Source organism: Gracilinanus agilis, chromosome 2 (assembly GCF_016433145.1).
Source record: "Gracilinanus agilis isolate LMUSP501 chromosome 2, AgileGrace, whole genome shotgun sequence".
In the NCBI taxonomy this organism is placed as follows: domain Eukaryota; kingdom Metazoa; phylum Chordata; class Mammalia; order Didelphimorphia; family Didelphidae; genus Gracilinanus; species Gracilinanus agilis.
Genome location: NC_058131.1, coordinates 347,123,268 through 347,140,297, shown reverse-complemented (window position 1 = coordinate 347,140,297; position 17,030 = coordinate 347,123,268). Strand labels below are relative to the sequence as shown.

The window sequence follows — 17,030 nt, the reverse complement described above, 5'->3', positions numbered from 1 at the left end:
AAGTTATTCTTCACTGTCCCGGAAACGACTTTACCTCCCGCCTCCCGAAACGTAAAGTGGAGCAACTGAGGCCGAAAACGAGGTGAGTAGGTTTTCGGACAGGGCTTGGGGTGCCGCTAGGGGCTGGGGAGGGAGATTAGGTGTGGGCCTGGCGCCCTTGCTCGCGGCGGATTCCCCGGCCGAGGTCTCACTTTCTTGGGGATGTACGGACGGCGATTCTATTCCCGGTTCTGCCGAAGGCCACAGCGCCTCAAGTCTGGATCCCTGCCCGTCTCTTCTCGCACAGATGCCAGTGGCCGTGGGTCCCTATGGTCAGTCCCAGCCCAGCTGCTTCGACCGGGTGAAGATGGGCTTCGTGATGGGCTGCGCCGTGGGCATGGCGGCTGGGGCGCTGTTCGGTACCTTCTCGTGCCTCAGGTGAGAGCAACCTTCGAGATCGGCCCGGGCTCGATCTTCGACCCTCGGCACGCACCTACGCTGGGGGCAACGAGAGTTAGGGGAGTGGCGGGAGGAAAGAGGCCGGCAGCCGGTCGGCGCCGGGAGGGAGGTGGCTGGGCCTGGAGTGGCCGCAGCCTGGCGTTAAGGGGCGAATTGAATTCCCTAGGGAGGAGGCACCTGGGCCGGGAGTGGGGGGATGGTGACGGGCCTCATGTCCTGGAGCCTGTCTCCACATATCTCCATTAAAGCTTCATCCTCCAGGATCGGGATGCGGGGCCGGGAGCTGATGGGCGGAATTGGCAAAACCATGATGCAGAGCGGGGGTACCTTCGGAACATTTATGGCCATCGGAATGGGCATTCGCTGCTAACCGCGGCACCCCCATCTCTCCCTCCACCCCCGCACATCCTTGTGTAATATAATAAAGCCTTTGAGTACGTGCAATGTCAATGCTTTTGGGCTTTCGGGACCGACTAATGTTTGAGGAGAGGGCCTTGTTTGGCTTTGTCTCTTGTGCTATGAAGCCATGACTGCTGCCCTGCTTGTAGGATGGTGCAATTCAAGACCCGGCACTATTCCCCGCCCTGCCCTCCCAGTTCAAGTTTTAAAGGGAAGGCTTATACTAGATAGGAAAAGATTTGTGATATAGTGAAACAATGGCTTTGTTATTAGAAAACCTTCTGCTTACTTAACTGTTTTCTGTGGCAAATAATTTGATTTGCCTGGCCTCGGTTCATTGATTTTTCACATGTGAATCTTATAATTTCGCGGGTCTGAGTACAGACAAAAAGAGGGATAGAAGATAGAATCTTAACTCTAAATTTAAATTAATTTGTAGTCATTGGTTGATGCATTCTAGGGCACCTCCGACCTATTTTCCAAAAGGTCCACTAGCTTATGGAGAATGCAGATCAGCAAGTCCACACCTGTTTGTAGTCGTTTTGATCTCTGCACAAAAAAGTATCTTTTGGATGAGAAAAAGAAATGTCAAGATCAAATATGATAGCCACCTGTAGGGAGATTTTTTGGGGGGTTCTGTTGTGTATATGGAAGCTTTAATATTTTATTTTGGTGATGTGCAAAATAAAAACTCTGCAGTTTGCTAAAAATTTGGAAATGAACTAAGGATAAGTGACAAAACTATAGAAAGTTAATAGTGATCTATAGAATGTCTAGAGCAAAGGAAAACATTAGTCCAGTGTGGCATTGAAAGTGAAAGATCAGATACAAATTGGAACAAATCATAATTTTTAAAATGTAAAATATTAAACACTAGATCAGGTTTCTGAATGAGTAAGTTTGCATGTAATTTAACAGCATTTTTTCATCAAGAGACTGAAATATCTGAACCTGCTTGACTATTTTTTTTGCTTCATTTCAAATGCTGTAAACATCTTTAATTTAGCAGTTCTAAGATGAACATATTTAAAAAGGAGCCCCATTTTTGGTAACTGGAAGTGGTGGGCAAGTCAAGGATAATTTAAAGATCTTAAGAATGAGTATCAGAAATTATTAGTCCAAAGAGAAAAAGTTTTTAGAGAAAGTTGTATAGACTGAAAAATACTAAAAGTGAGATGGCTGGACAAGTGGAGATAGCTGCTTTACAAGCATTTTTTTAGAGATTTATGACAGATTCATGAGAGTCCTGCTTGAGACTTTTAAATCCTCCAAAAGGAGATATTGTCATGAAGCTAACATGTAAATCTGCTCTCCTGTGAACTTTTTGAACTCTGGAAGCAGCCCCTCCTTTCTCTTAATTACTTATATTTGGGCCAAGTTTTGCTGATAGGTACTATTGTAGTCTCATAAATGAAATGCAGGGTTCTTAAAAAAACTTATACAAGCCATTAGTTTATGTTCATCAGCTCCCTTGAGAAAAAGGCTGTTGACATGTATAACCTAAATCCAAACTGCTTGTTATTAATAAATGCACCATAATAAACATTGCTACTTCCTTTAAAAATTACTTTAGTCCTGCTCTGCTTCAACCAAAATTCCTAGTCAAAACCAAATGTTTCTCATGGTAATGTAATAAAAATCTAAGGATTTTTTTATTTGTTAATCAACAAACAAAACATAACCCTGAAGAGGATATCTACATGAAATAATTCCCAACTCACCAAAGCAGTGTGCATTATGCTTGTTTACCTACAACTTTGACAATTTTTACTTTACTCTCACAACTGCCTTTGGTATCCATGTTTTGTGTTAAGAACAGCATTTTTTATAAAGTTCTTAGATATAACAGGAAACCTTTTCTGATCTGAGAATAACAGGTAGAATGAAAGTTTACCTGGTCAGATAGCCACCACAAATAGGTGTTAGAACTGCCAAGTTAAATAGGTATATTGAGACTGTGGACAAGGGCAAGTCTTGGACTCCAGTGAGATCTGGGTAAATTCCATTCCGTTGCATAATTATGTGAGTTAAAATGTCCAATTAGATCATCAGGGAAAAAATGAATATACAGTTGTCCCTCATTAATCACATATATATGTAATATATATATAATTCTGAATCAGTTTACATTTATGGAATGAAAGCCACCAAACAGTGCTGTTCTGCATCCTATCTGATTAGCTCGGTGACTGTAGGTTAATAAGTGGATTAAGATTTATAGAAGAGTGGAAAGGGTTTATAAAGCCTCAAAATATAAACAACGCCGTAACTGCAGGTTTTTCACCTGTTATAAAGGGTCTCTAGCACATAACTCCTGTGATACTAGTACTTCGATCACAAGATATCAAATTAAGACACTAACGATAAGTCTTGATCAGGAAGCATGGAAGATTTTTTTCCAAAGTTTGCACAGAGAAAAATCAATCTAGATAGGAAAAATTGCCTTTAAAGGTAGGCTACAGATAAAATTGCTTACCATTCTCCAGGAGGGGAGAGGGAAGGAATATTTGAATCTTAAAATCTCAAAAAATATGTTGGAAATTATTATATGCAATTGGGAAAGTAAAATACTTTTTTAAAAAAGGGCTAGATAAGCAAATATTTAATAACGGTCTTTTGTAGAACTCAGATTTCCATTGTTCACCAATTTGGTCACAAAGGATCATGGAATTCAGAAATGAAAGTGAATCCAGAGGGTCTTCTAAATTTAGTGCCCCTTATTTTACAGATATGGAAACTAATCTCCAAATGGAAAGTGGCTTAACTAGGATTTGAACCCAGGTTCTCTGGTTCCAGATGTAGTTTCCCCCCAACTGTACCACAATGATTTGATAAAAGAAACTTCATAGATACCATACTGTATCTGTTTTTGACAATTAGAAAATACAAATAAAATTGCTCACAGCCTTTTAAAGAGAATTTTATTTTGAGTGGTTCTTACAAAGATTGTTGCAATATGAAAGTCATTTGTTTGATAGAAATATCAAGCTGTCTTGTCAAACACACTGAAGTAACCCAAAAATATATTTCAGAGCTCACAGAGCTTAAAAAGAGCAAAGATTATATGCAACCAGACAAAACCTATTTCTGCATTTCCTGTTTCCTGCTCAGACTGTGTTGCTTACCACACTTATCTGTACATTTGAGGAAATGCAGGGATCATTTTGTTTGGAACCTTAGACACACCAGAACACACAGTATTTACAAAGAAACTTTTACAGATACATTAATTGAAAAGTTACCATCAAGAAATTGAATCTTTGAATCTCCCTTTCTTGCCAATTGTTTATCATAATGCAAGGTGAATTACTGACTAAAGCCAGGACTCATTTAGTTGTCTTTGAATTTCCCATATACAGAACACTAAATACGTATTCCAGAAACCATATTTCTGTTAAACCATTAGCCAAGTGTCAAAATTCATTTAGTGAAATGTAAAATGTAACTGCTGCATAAAAAGTTAGGCTTCTGAAACATTAAAAACATCATTACATCCTTGTCTGCCTTTTACAGAAAAGTACATTTATCTAAGCTATTTCTCAATTCCTACAGATCACCTTAGTCAATGTTCTAAATGTACATTTACAAGGCAGAACAAGAAAACAGCTTTGTATAAGGTGGAAATTGCTAGTTAGGGAGAATGAGCACACTGCATTCCTGCTATCATATCTTTCTCTCCTTCTGGCAAGGTAACAGGAATCACATACAAATGACAGTAGACCCTTTCCTTTTGTTTTACCTAAATAAAAGATAACTCAGGTTTGAATCCTCTTTAAAAAAAAAAAAAAAAAAAAAAAGCTATGTACATAAGGGACTAAATCCTCCTTCATCGTCTAACGGGAACCAGTAGTTGTGTTGCTGTCATGGAATCAGGGAAGAGGTTGTGATAAGTTGGAAGAGGTACATATGCAGCTGTAATCATTTTACCTGTTGAAGAAAAGAAATCTTTAGTATTGTTTCCTTTCAACATTTTAATATTAACAAATTAGAAGACTTTTGGCCATACTTACCAGCAAACCATCTTCCATGCAATGCATTTACTGCTGCAATGGCTGCAGCAATTGAGGGGCACTTAACATACACATTGCCCTGAAACCGAAAAGAGTCAATAATTATTATTGAATGCAGGCCCTCTATAAGTTTATTATGTCAAGTCTGAAACCAATTGTGTCCTGCACATATTTGCTTTTTACTTTTTACTCATTTTATTAAGAATAAATCATAAACATGAGGAAGTAACTTTTCATTTAAATTCTTATACTTTGTTAGGGTAGAGAATGCTTCAAGTCAACTATTTAAAGGAAGGGAAAACTTGTCACCAAAGAAATGTAAGTCAAGCACTGTTTTTTCCATTTAAAAAAAAAAAGCCTTATTAAAAGCACTTAATACTGTGTGCAAGATGACTAGGGTCCAATCCCATCACAGCAGGTAACTTTTTGCTTTTTCACTATTGCTCTTTATAACTGATAAGTCAATCTATCAATTTGTATGTAATTTCCAAAGGTTATGTTTGCAACATAATCATATCCTATTACTTCATTTGTCATTGCTTTAAAGTTCAAAATCTAATTGAGTGTCAGATTATTTCAGTAGAAAAGAAAGCACTTTGTGAACTCTGTTATCTATATAAAGAGGACCTCATTTGAGAGAGAACACATTTAGGAGAACTCATGAATCCTAACAATCACCAACAAGAATGTCTGTCAAATCATTTATCAAGCTAGGTGCTAGAAAAATCTGCTGAGAGAGAAAAATGCAAAAAGAGGCTTTGCTCTCTAAAGCTTACAATTGAATAGAGGAGATAACATGCAAAAAAAACCTATGCAATCTATGTCATATTATAGGATAAATTGAAGTAATTAGTGAAGAGAAACCACTAATATGAAAGAGACTCAGAAAGACCTTCCTTTTAGCTGGGACTTCAAGGAAGTAGGCAGAGATGATGAGAGAATACATGGAAGTAGGTAGGGGTCAGCCATTGAAAATGTCTTTTGCAGGGGCAGCTGGATAGCTCAGTGGATTGAGAGTCAGGCCTAGAGACAGGAGGTCCTAGGTTCAAATCTGGCCTCAGACACTTCTCAGCTGCTGTGTGACCGTGGGCAAGTCACTTCACCCCCATTGCCCACCCTTACCTACCACTTCTACCAAGGAATCAATACATAGAAGTTAAGGGTTTAAAAAAAAAAAAGAAAATGTCTTTTGGGGGGGGCAGCTGGGTGGCTCTGTGGATTGAGAGCCAGATCTAGAGATTATAGGTCCTAGGTTCAAATGTGGCCTTAGACACTTCCTAGCTGTATGACCCTGGGCAAGTCACTTAAGCCCCATTGCCTAGCCCTTACCACTCTTCTGCCTTGGAGCGAATACACAGTATTAACTCCAAGATGGAAGGTAAAAGTTTAAAAAATTTTTTTATAAAAAATAAAAAAAGAAATGTCTTTTAGACTACTAATTATTTACCTAGAATGCAAATAAAGTTATTGCCATTGTTTACAACATTCAGAATAGAACATACCTGAGCTGAATTTTTGTCAACATAAATATGAATGACTCCTCCATGTTTGTTACATTCTTCAATCACATCATCCTTTATTTCTGTATCCCAGCCAAGTTCATCTTCCCTGTAAAAGACAGGTCAAAATTATAATTTATATGAAAATAAGGACTGTAAAGAGGTACCTCTCTCTCCCTAGGATAAATCAATTTCTTCTCAACAAATCCCTCTTCCCTTTACCTACTATATTGAAAGCATTTAATAGTAACCAGTTAAAAACCCCAAATCCATACTCTTCCTAATTTTTTTCCTAACTATAGTCAAAAGGAAATAAAAGTAATTTTGTAATATAAAGACTAACCATAGGGAAAGGGGGAAAAAAAAAGCACTTTTAAAATTCAAATCTTTGGTTTTGTGCTAAGGGTTTATGACAAATCTTTTTCGTAGAACATACTTTTTCATGCTTTGAAATTTGGTAAAAGATGTGATTCTTAAACATTATAAACAAGGACCAACAAATTACACAAAAGTAAAGGCTAGATTTACATGTATTTTACAAAAATTCATTGCTTACGTTTGAGGGTTAAACATATTGGAAAGCTGGAAACACTGTGTTGCAAGAGGCTGAACAGAAGCAGCTGCAGCTAGAGCTGTAACTATGGAGAAAAAAGAAGACAAGAAAACTTTCCTTAAAAATTCAGTAAGCTAGTACCAATTATACAACCATACTTTAATCAATCACTTAAACCAGTTACAATATTTAATTGGGGGGGAGGGGGAGAAAGCAATTCAATTTATGAAAGACATCTGTAGTTTTTGCCCAGCATATATTACTTTCAACAACAAAACTTGATTCAAATTTTCAGAAATGTCAAAAAAAAAATTTCTAGATAAACAACCTAGAAAAATTAAAAGAAAATATGGAGAACTCAATTGGAAAGCATTCCCTAAATGCAAGATCCACCACTAAAAGGCTTAACTATGTGTGGGGTCATCAAGGTAAAAAATGATGGCTAAGTTAGAGAATGCTCCTAAACTAAACCTAAACAAGTAATTTGCTCAATTAAAAAATGAGCTTTACTATAAAAGAAATACATAGACATCATCTATTTCTACAAACTCATCTCCTATTTGTACGGCTATTAATTCTATACAGGTTCCTCATAACCACCTGCCTAAAACCAACAAAGGCAGTCTAATTTTATTTCTTTTCTCCCCCAGTTAATTTATACCTCCCCCACCACCTATTTGGATGGCTTCATAGTGCTAAGCAGATTAAAGAAAATGCTTTTAACCACTTTTCTGCTCAAAACCTTTTGATTTTTTGTACTATTGACTAAATAAAGTACCAACTCTGATTTGGTCTTGAACACCACCAAAAAGATCTATTACACAATGGAACCTTTAGATCAGGAGTTTTTAATTTTTATGTGTCATGAAATCCTTTTTGAAATTTAGGTATCACATGTTTTTAAATGTACACAATTAAAAACACATAAAAGTCCAAAGGAAATTAAAATGAAAGTTATATATATGTATATGTACACATATACATATAAATTTATGTAAATATAAAAAGAAAACCAAATTCACAGATACCATGTTATTATGACTCTCTGCTCTCACATACAACCCTTTATTCCAACTATTTAAAGTTCCACCAGATTAGACAATTCATCCCAAACGATTTATTTGGATTTCCAGGTTCCATTTCTCAGCTCATTTTCCCTTAGACCTGGAACAAAATGCCTCTGGCTCCTGAAATTCTATCTATTCTTAACAGCCCAGCATAAGAAGACCTCCTTATTTTTACCAATTGATGATGAATCCTTTCCCCAATTCATATACTGCTTTTCTTGTATGTCATTCTATATCAGATCTTTATTTCTCTCAACACAGTATACTATTATAATCATTAATTCAATAAGATCATGGACTGGATCGTAAGATCACTGGCCCACAACATACCATAATAGTGCCCATTACATATTCGGGCATAAAGAATCCTGAACAAAGAATTATTTTTAATTTATAGGATGGAATGAATAGTAGTCAACGATTTTTCTTTACATGTCTTGAAAACACAGAATCACAAAAATTATGGCTTCTGTCAAAAGAAATGAATGAAAAACCCAGTCTTGATTTTATTGATATCACAATAAAATTCAGGAGAATAACTGAACTTCACAATATTGGCAAAAAGAAGATTGAAGAAAAAGCTGACTGGGGTGCATCTTCTGTTAGACCCAGGAATTCCTATGCAATTCACTATGTTTAGCCTCAAAGATGAGGTATACCTCATCTCAGCTGTACACTACTTGGAGGCTCACTGGAGTCAGAGCAGAGCCTATCCTGAAGTCAAAGGGCCTTTCACCCACCAGGCCTTTAGACACTTGGAAAAAGGTTCCTGTAGGAGAGAGGGTAGAAGGACCACCATCAAAAAAGGACCATTCATTCACCCAAAGCCATGGTACCCAGGTTGCCAGTCAAGATGATATTTTATTTTACAAATTATTTATAACAGTAAAATTATGCCAAGCTATTTTATAAGGCAAATAGAGATTGAAAAAGTTGAAAACTTACCCTCACTCTGTTGGGAAAGTCTAGTTTGTAAATCTACAAAAGAAAGAAAAAGATTTTGGCTCAATGCAGAATAGTGAGAACCTCAAAAAGTTATAGGATGAATTGAAGAAAATATTAACAGATATTCAAAAGCAAGACATATTAAAATCCTTTAAAGAGGAGCTGATAGCAAAACCTCTTTTTATCTATTCCAAATTAAATATGGAGGTCTTTATATATCCAGGTGGGTAACACCATTTCAATTAATGGTTTAGGGTAACTACACTATTACAAGCCTCTTACACAATCTTTTTCCTGATTCTTAATATTCTTTTAAACACCCACACAAACCCACACCCACATATACACTTCAATAACATGGAATTCCTAATTTTGGGGGGTGGGTAGGGAGAGTTACAGATGACATGGGGAAGGGTACCAAAAGAATAAAAATAAAAACTAGACAAGCTGAGAAAAGCTAAATAATGGTACACAGAATAATTGATTACTACTCCATCTCCAACATTTCCCCCCCCAAAACTTTAAAATATAGATCCTGGTATATTAAAAAATAATACTGGTGCCTTTCAAACACAATGTCTACAAGTGGTAACATTAAATGGTTACTATGGAGACTCTGAGGGACCTTTCTTTTTTTTACCTTTACCCAGCCTATCCCTAAATATGCTTGCCATGGCACTTACAGGTATTCTTAGCCCAGGTGGTGACAGTCACTAAAGAGGTGGTTGCTGTATCCTGAGTAATCATAAATTAGTAGAAAGCAGAGATTATGACTAGGTACTTTGCTCAGCATCTAGAAAGTGCCACAAAAAGTAGACATCTGAATGTTGTCGAATGAGAGTAAGAATTTTCTCAATCTACTTTGTAGTTTTCTACTGGATAGTAAACTGTTGTCCCCAAACTACTCATTCCACAGGAAGGTGGAGGGAATTCATAAGAGGCAGGCCTGTGTAAGTAGCCCAAAGACTACACATGTTTTATGAAACAGGTATGGGCTTGGTAAAAAAGACTAAAACATCAGACACTAAAAACCAGTCACAATAAAAGTTATTCTTTAAAAAGTCACTTGCCTAACTTGAATTGATCACTTCTATATAAATAAATAGTTTGCTGCCCTTTTCTCTAGCAAGAAAAATATTCTTCAGAAAAGAAAGTCAAGAATCTTGGAAGTAGGTATATTTTATCTTTTAGCTCACTAAGCAACTATTGTATACTGAAAATATTTTCAAATAGAATAGAAAAATATAGCATCTGGCTTTACAGGGCCATGCCCTCAAAGGATTTGGTGATACTCTCCCGCCCCTCACTAGTACAGATCACATCCCATCCATATTATGTGACTGGTGAAGAATTCTTATTTGTGATTTTACCCAAGCTTCAAGATGGTTAGTTGAACTCTAGCCTTAATATATGTAAACAATACTTATAGTGTTACTCCTTAGTAAAAATACTACACATTTAAGACATTTTTAATAGAAAAAACAAAACACCTTAAAACAACAAACAAAGGGTTTCAAGCTAAAGTGATGAATCAGTTTAAATCAACACAAGTGTTTCAGGTATGAAGAACTTGTATGGAACAGTAGAAAAGAATATGAATATTTGAAAGACCTGGGTTCAAATTTGGCAAAATTACTTAATGACTTGGCCTCAAGTTTCTTCAATTGTAAAATGGGGAGGGAGAGGTATGGGAATCAGACTAGCTATCCTACATGTTCACTTTCTAACTTTAAATATGATGGTGTATTGCATGACAGCTTGGTGAATGTGGGGGTTGATTTAAATTTTCAGGGTAGAACTAAATGTAGGTAGAATTGATTAATGGATATCAACTATAAGAACTCCTGCCTTTTTGGTACTAGGCCCTATCCCTGACTAACTACTATTAAAAATGAGAGATAAAGACGAATATAGACTCCACCCATGAAAAACTTTAGTTAAGTCCACTATTAAAAAAAAGCCTGCATTAATTACAACAAAATATAAGTTTATTTTAAAGTCCATTCTACTTCCTTATGTTAATAATAATGGCACTTCCTATTAGGGCTCAGAGAGGTAGTTAAAGCATAAAGAAAGACAAATCAGCAGGAAAATAAGTGAAAGCTAACCATTTGAAAACATTCAACCAAAAATATCTAGACAAATAATGATGCAACTGAATTAGCGGAAACTCAAGAACTAAAAAACAAGATGAGATTTAATTCCTACCTGCTACAGCTCCAAATGCTAAAGATCCACTCATTTGCAGAGCTTGTTGTGCTGCTGGAGGAATCTGTAAACCTGTACCTATAAAAGAAGCAGGTAACATTTTAATATTAACATTGTCTTAAGAAAAAAAGAAGTGTAGCTGATATTCCCTTATGAGGAAACAGTGTAACTGTTATTTTCTTATGAGTAAAAAAGCTTTTAAGTGACTTTAAGGTTAAATACTATCAAAAGATAAAGAGTTTAGAGTCCATCTGTATTACAAAATTAGAAGGTCCTTTTTCTACTAGAGCAACTATTTCTCAATACAAAGCCCAAGGTGTTTTTTTATACAGTAGCAAAGACAAGTTAAGATAGACTTTATCACTAAGATGTTCCATTAAGAATTCAATGGGAGGGGGAAGAGTGCAGGAGTGTTTTAACTCATATACAGAAGGAAGAGGAATTCAATTACCATTGAATAGAATGGGGAAGCAATGCCTCTGACACAATGGCAACCCTGGAGGAAGTGCTTCACTGACCCCAGAAGAATGAAACATACCTACAAATCATTGAGCTGACCCAGTTAGCCTCAGCCGGTTCTCACCATTATATTGTCACTAGATTTAACTAATAACTGTGATCTAAGTCAAGCAACATCTGTTTGGGCATTTCCTTATCCTTCTTTCACTTTTTTACCTCCCAAAACACCCCCTTTTCCTCAAAAACACTATAATTATGGTCTTACAACAGATCGAGCAGCTAAGATTAGGTTTTCTCTTTGCTTCACATGGATATTCACACTTTTACAAAATAAACATTATTGATATCTCGCAAAAAAAAAAATTCAAGAACCGAAGACAACTTAATGACCAATTCATGATCTAGCTCACTTAGAATGATTATATACATGATAATTATTTAAAACAATCGATGCCATTTTCCTCTACCATGGGATAGGGTCAATAATCTGTGATAAAGAGTCCGTTTTTATATGCTTTAGTTTCCTACAACAGTGCCAGAACTTGGCAAATTCCAACAAATACTTCCTCATTAATAGGTGATACCCCAGTCAAGAAGGACTGGAAGGAATGGACATTAAATTTGATGATAAATTTAAAAAACTTCTAAAATCTTTTAGATTCTTACAAGAAACTTACCTTCTGCAAGTCTTGCCATTAATTGGAGACGACCAGTTGTTCCCAAGTCAATTCCAGTCCGTTCCAGCTCATCACTATCCAAAAATGAACTGGCACTGGAAGCATCAGTACGTTCAGTAACATGACCAACTTTCATAGGCCTTCCTGCTAATTCAAATCCATTCAGTTGTTCTAATGCCTTTTTGGCACACTCTGAATCTGAAAACTATAGAATTAAAAGTTTTTTTGTAAATTAATCTGTACATTTAAGTAGGATGTTCAAAGCATATACATATAAACGTAGAAACTAACTTTTTTTGAAAAGCATTTAAATTTATGATGTATTTGCCTTTAGGGAATATATTTTAAAATGATCTCTGATCCCAAATTTGTACACTCTTTGAACTCCAAGAAGATTATGAGCACCACATCCTTTTGGAAAAAGAGAAAGAAAACTCTGCAGAGGGATATAGCCCAATCCAGAATTCTCCACCACAGTTGACAGCCTCTTCTCAAGTGGAGGCACAGGATCAGGGCCTCATATAATAAACCTACTGTGCCCCACTTTATCTCATAGGCATGCTTGGAGGGGGGAGGGAGATCTATGCCAATCAAATATTTAACAATTATCTTTTACTTTATTAAGCCAACTCATTAAAGGAAATCCTAACAATGAATCTTTGGTAAATTTCCCCCGTAATCTGATATTTCTTTTAAAATAAAAAGGTGGCTTTCCACGTATTCAAATTCAATCTAACAAGTATATATTAAATGCTTACTATTTGCGAGGTACTGTACTGAGGCTGGAACATACAGATCATGAAGCAGAGTAATATGAAATCAGGCTTAAAAGGCTGGTTGGAAAAATTAGGAGGCTATTATGATAGTTCCAAGAGAGGTGATGAGGACCTGACTAGAGTGGCAGCGGCTATGGGAGTGGAAAGAAAGGGAAAGCTGTGAAATGCTATAGAGATAGAATCAACTGAACTTGGCAACTTATTAGATACTGTGTTAAGGGACTAGGGGAAAAGAAAAGTGCTATGATGACTCTGAGGTTAGAAATCCAGGAGACTGGGAATACAGTGAAACCATCAATAAAAACAGGTAAGTTTGGAAGAAGTGCATGTGGGTAGAGGTGGGGTGGGGTGCACATGATGCTAAATGCTACTTGGAGGATGTTCAAGTCGAAATATCAGTGACACACCCCAGTAGAAATGTCTACTAGGCAATGGACCATATGAAACTAGGAATTTGATGAGATATTAGAACTGGATATATAGATTTGGGAGTCATCTATAGCAAGGTAATTGAACCCATGGGACAAGATGAGACCACCAAGGGAAACCGTGTAGAGATCACCATGAGAGTATACAAGTAAAATCTCCTTATATTCAACTCCACAAAACATCCAAATTCTTTTGTCGTATTGGAATTTTGTTAGAACTGAATCACATTTCTAGCCTGCAGGACCTAGAGAAAAAAAAAATGAGTTGACACCCAGCCTCAGTATTATCTCAATGGTAAAAAAAAAAAAAAGCAAACTGCAATAGTAAGAATGGAATTTAATTGAGGAAAGAGAAGTGTTGTCACAAACGCACCACCACCCTTTCCTTCTGCCTAGCAGATCTTTTTCATCAGTGGATGAGTGGTGTAAATCTTTTGTTTCCTATTTTTATAGGAGTGTAAGATAAGAGTAAGTTGTCACAAGTAAACTCCTTATTGGACATAAACCATTAATGATATTTAACTTCAAGGCTATTTCCTTGTCTAAAACAACTTGTAACAAAAATGTTATGGATACTTAAATTTGTGGAATGATGTAGTTGTACATGAATGTATTCACAAATGCATTCAAATCTATTTAACTTAAAGTTAAGTTAAGCTTATGAATTTAACTCAGAACACATTTGTAATATGAACCCTGTAATACATTAAAACATTAAACATTTAAAACATGAAAAAGCTAACAATTTTAGGCAAGTCAATTTACCTTTTTGAGCCTAAATTTTCTTTTGTAAATGATACACTGCCATTGAGTAGATATTTAAACTAGTTCTCAATAAAAACGGTATAATTGTCAAGATTGGACTATTAAGTCCAAGTTCACACATTCTATTTGGGGACAGGAGGAATAAAATAGATAAATTAGTCATTCTGAAAAATTCTCATTACCCTAATTATTAGAAAAATTATGCATGTATGCATGCTGTGATCAGTTATACTTAATCTAATGATACTTCATTTTCATTTAGGACTCTGCAGGCAGTCATTGTTAAGTAAATCTTTTCCCTGGCTATGGAGCCAGACAAAAAATTGAGATCAAAGTAAATAAAGCATTCACTTCAAAATCAGATTTTGTTATAACTCAGGAAAGCTGGAATGAACTTTACAACAAGATTGACGATTAAAAAGGTTTGCTAAGTAAATGAAAGAAATAGTCAAAATTGTAGGAAGAATGTTTAAAACCAGAAATCATGGATTTAGAGTAGGAAAGGGACCATATAGAGACAACTATTCAATACACTCGTTTTACAGATGAAGAAAATGAAGACCAAGGAGGTCAAATTGCTTGTGCCAAGGACACCCACTTAAATGGCAAAGCCAGGATTCAAGTCCAATCCAGATCCTGTTTCCAAATCCACCACTCTTTCCAACTCTACTAAAAAAAGACCTTACATACTAAACTCCCTAAGAATTGATCTAAACTTTATGCCTAGAAAAGACTAAGACAAAACCTGTACATTGTAACTTTTTATATTCTTTGTAAACGATCTCTATTCATTTTAATGTACTCATATATTCCCCAACTAGCAATTCAACTAACATTTATTTAAAGCCTACTATTGATTAATCTACACAAATGTACTAAATACTTATGTGTAGACATTGGACTAAGTGACAATAACACAAAGACAAAAACAGTTTATGCTAGGCTCCTTTAACATCTTCTTGGGAAGAAATGAAATTATATTCAAAAAATTTAACTCAACATTAGAAAATATTAAATATTCAGATGGAATTTTCTCCTACTGTACAATCAATTGGTAATTGGGCTTTTCTCTAAAATAACACATCAATTTTAGACCCTGATATTGGCCAATGCTTACTGTAATAAATCCATATCCTTTGGATCGACCAGTTTCACTATCCATCATCAGCTGAATGCTTTCGATCTGAAATCAATTTAGAAAATTAACCATTACAAGTATGAACAAAAATTAGTGTTGAGCTCAAAAATTTGTATAAAGAAGGAATAAGGCTGATGTTAAATAGGTATTTTAAAATTTTTCAAAGAAACATTTATGTCTACTCAACCTTCAGAAATCTCTAATACATTTCAATCACCTAAAAAACTGGTATACAAATCTAGCCAAAGAGATTAAAAAATTTTGTTCAATACTTCAAAAAAATGGAACTAGAGGAGACAGCTGGGTAGCTCAGTAGACTGGGAGCCAGGCCTAGAGATGGAAGGTCCTAAGCTCAAATCTGGTCTCAGACAATTAGAGATGTGTGACACTACAAATCACTTAACCCCATTGCCTAGCCCATACCACTCTCTTCTGCCTTGGAATCAAAACACAGTATTGCTTCTAAATGGAAGGTATGGGGTTTAAAAAAAAAAAAAAAGGAACTAGAATCAACTAAGATAAATTACTATACATTATTAGCTTAAAAATGTATAGCAAACATATGCAAAATTTCTACATTATGATTCTGCAAATTTTAATGTAATAGCATTATCTCCATTTTGTAACAAAAGGAATTTCTTAAACAGATGTTTAGAAGGAAAGACACAATTCATTTCAATTGCTAACTCCAAAGCTTCTATTAATCAGATTCATATTTGTTAAAAAGATTATCAAGTTTCTTTGATAAAGGTTTAATCTCTCAAAAATCTAAGTGAGGTGAATCAAAAAGTCATTCTGTCAAGTGATGAATGGTAAAAAAAATATGAAAAGACAATCTTCAGGAAAAAAGTTATATCTCACAAAAAAGATGCCCTAAATCATAAATAATTAAGAGAAATGTAAATTAATTCTGCTGTAAGAGATGTGGAACAGGGTTCAGAAAAAAACACATTACAAAACCAAAGAAAAGTAAAGTAAGCTGAACTAGAACACTGTATACAGTAATAGAAACAATATAAATTATGCTCTACTGTGAATGACTGAGTGATACAATGATCATAATTCCAAGGAACTCAAGATGAAAAAAATGCTATTCACCTTCAGAGAGAACCAATGAACTCAAGTGCAGATTGAAGCATGTTGTTTTTATACTTTTATTTTTCTTCCCAGCCCACCCTTTTTTTTTGGGGGGGGGGAAGAGGGGGGAAAAGACCCTAATATAGACTGACATTTGCATGACTTCATATAAATAATGGATATCATATTACTTGTCTTCTCAATGGGTGGGGAGAGGCTGGAGAGAATTTAAATTCAAAATAAATAAGCTTTATTCATGAACAGTACCATAAACTTTCTATTCTCTGAGACCATTATAATTTCATCCTAAATGATTAAATCAGTAAATATACATCAGGTCCTTAGGGATAAGGGTTCAGATTAGGTTATTCACTTAACATTTGAAAGATCAAGAATTTCAGGACTCACCCTGCCAAAAGGCTCAAAGATTCCCCGAAGCATATCTTCAGTTATGTTAAAGTGTAATGATCCTACATAAAGTCTCATAGGTCCAGCACTTCCTTTTTGTAGGTTATTTGCCATTGCTGCTGCTCTATTCTTTTCTGCCTACACATAAAAAAAAGAAAAAATGACCATTAAACAATGATTAGA

General features: G+C 35.6%; 2 protein-coding genes across 4 annotated transcripts in view; one reads left to right on the top strand and one right to left on the bottom strand.

Annotated features, from left to right (window-relative positions):
- Positions 1 to 5: 5 nt before the first annotated feature.
- ROMO1 (reactive oxygen species modulator 1) lies at positions 6 to 888 on the top strand. The gene is made up of 3 exons (XM_044661580.1): positions 6 to 82; positions 287 to 417; positions 700 to 888. The coding sequence occupies exons 2-3, from the start codon at positions 287 to 289 to the stop codon at positions 806 to 808; spliced, it is 240 nt and encodes a 79-aa protein (XP_044517515.1). The 5' UTR covers positions 6 to 82; the 3' UTR covers positions 809 to 888.
- Positions 889 to 3,741: 2,853 nt separating this feature from the next.
- Positions 3,742 to 17,030, bottom strand: part of RBM39 (RNA binding motif protein 39) — a 29,332-nt gene continuing 16,043 nt past the window's right edge. For 2 of the 3 annotated variants that reach the window (XM_044664355.1, XM_044664356.1), the window contains exons 9-17: positions 16,848 to 16,985; positions 15,342 to 15,407; positions 12,256 to 12,460; positions 11,120 to 11,197; positions 8,912 to 8,944; positions 6,903 to 6,984; positions 6,350 to 6,455; positions 4,848 to 4,926; positions 3,742 to 4,764 (exon numbers count right to left, since the gene is read on the bottom strand). In XM_044664355.1, the coding sequence (XP_044520290.1) occupies positions 4,664 to 4,764; positions 4,848 to 4,926; positions 6,350 to 6,455; positions 6,903 to 6,984; positions 8,912 to 8,944; positions 11,120 to 11,197; positions 12,256 to 12,460; positions 15,342 to 15,407; positions 16,848 to 16,985 (888 nt within the window). In that variant the 3' untranslated portion in view covers positions 3,742 to 4,663. Of the gene's footprint in view, positions 4,765 to 4,847; positions 4,927 to 6,349; positions 6,456 to 6,902; positions 6,985 to 8,625; positions 8,736 to 8,911; positions 8,945 to 11,119; positions 11,198 to 12,255; positions 12,461 to 15,341; positions 15,408 to 16,847; positions 16,986 to 17,030 lie in introns of those variants that run through there. The other variant, XM_044664357.1, reaches the window with a different exon arrangement.

Coding starts and splice junctions, on each gene's coding strand:
- ROMO1 (XM_044661580.1), top strand. CDS start 287: ATGCCAGTGGCCGTGGGTCCCTATGGTCAGTCCCAGCCCAGCTGCTTC. Junction 418..699: donor GGTACCTTCTCGTGCCTCAG/GTGAGAGCAACC, acceptor TTCATCCTCCAG/GATCGGGATGCGGGGCCGGG.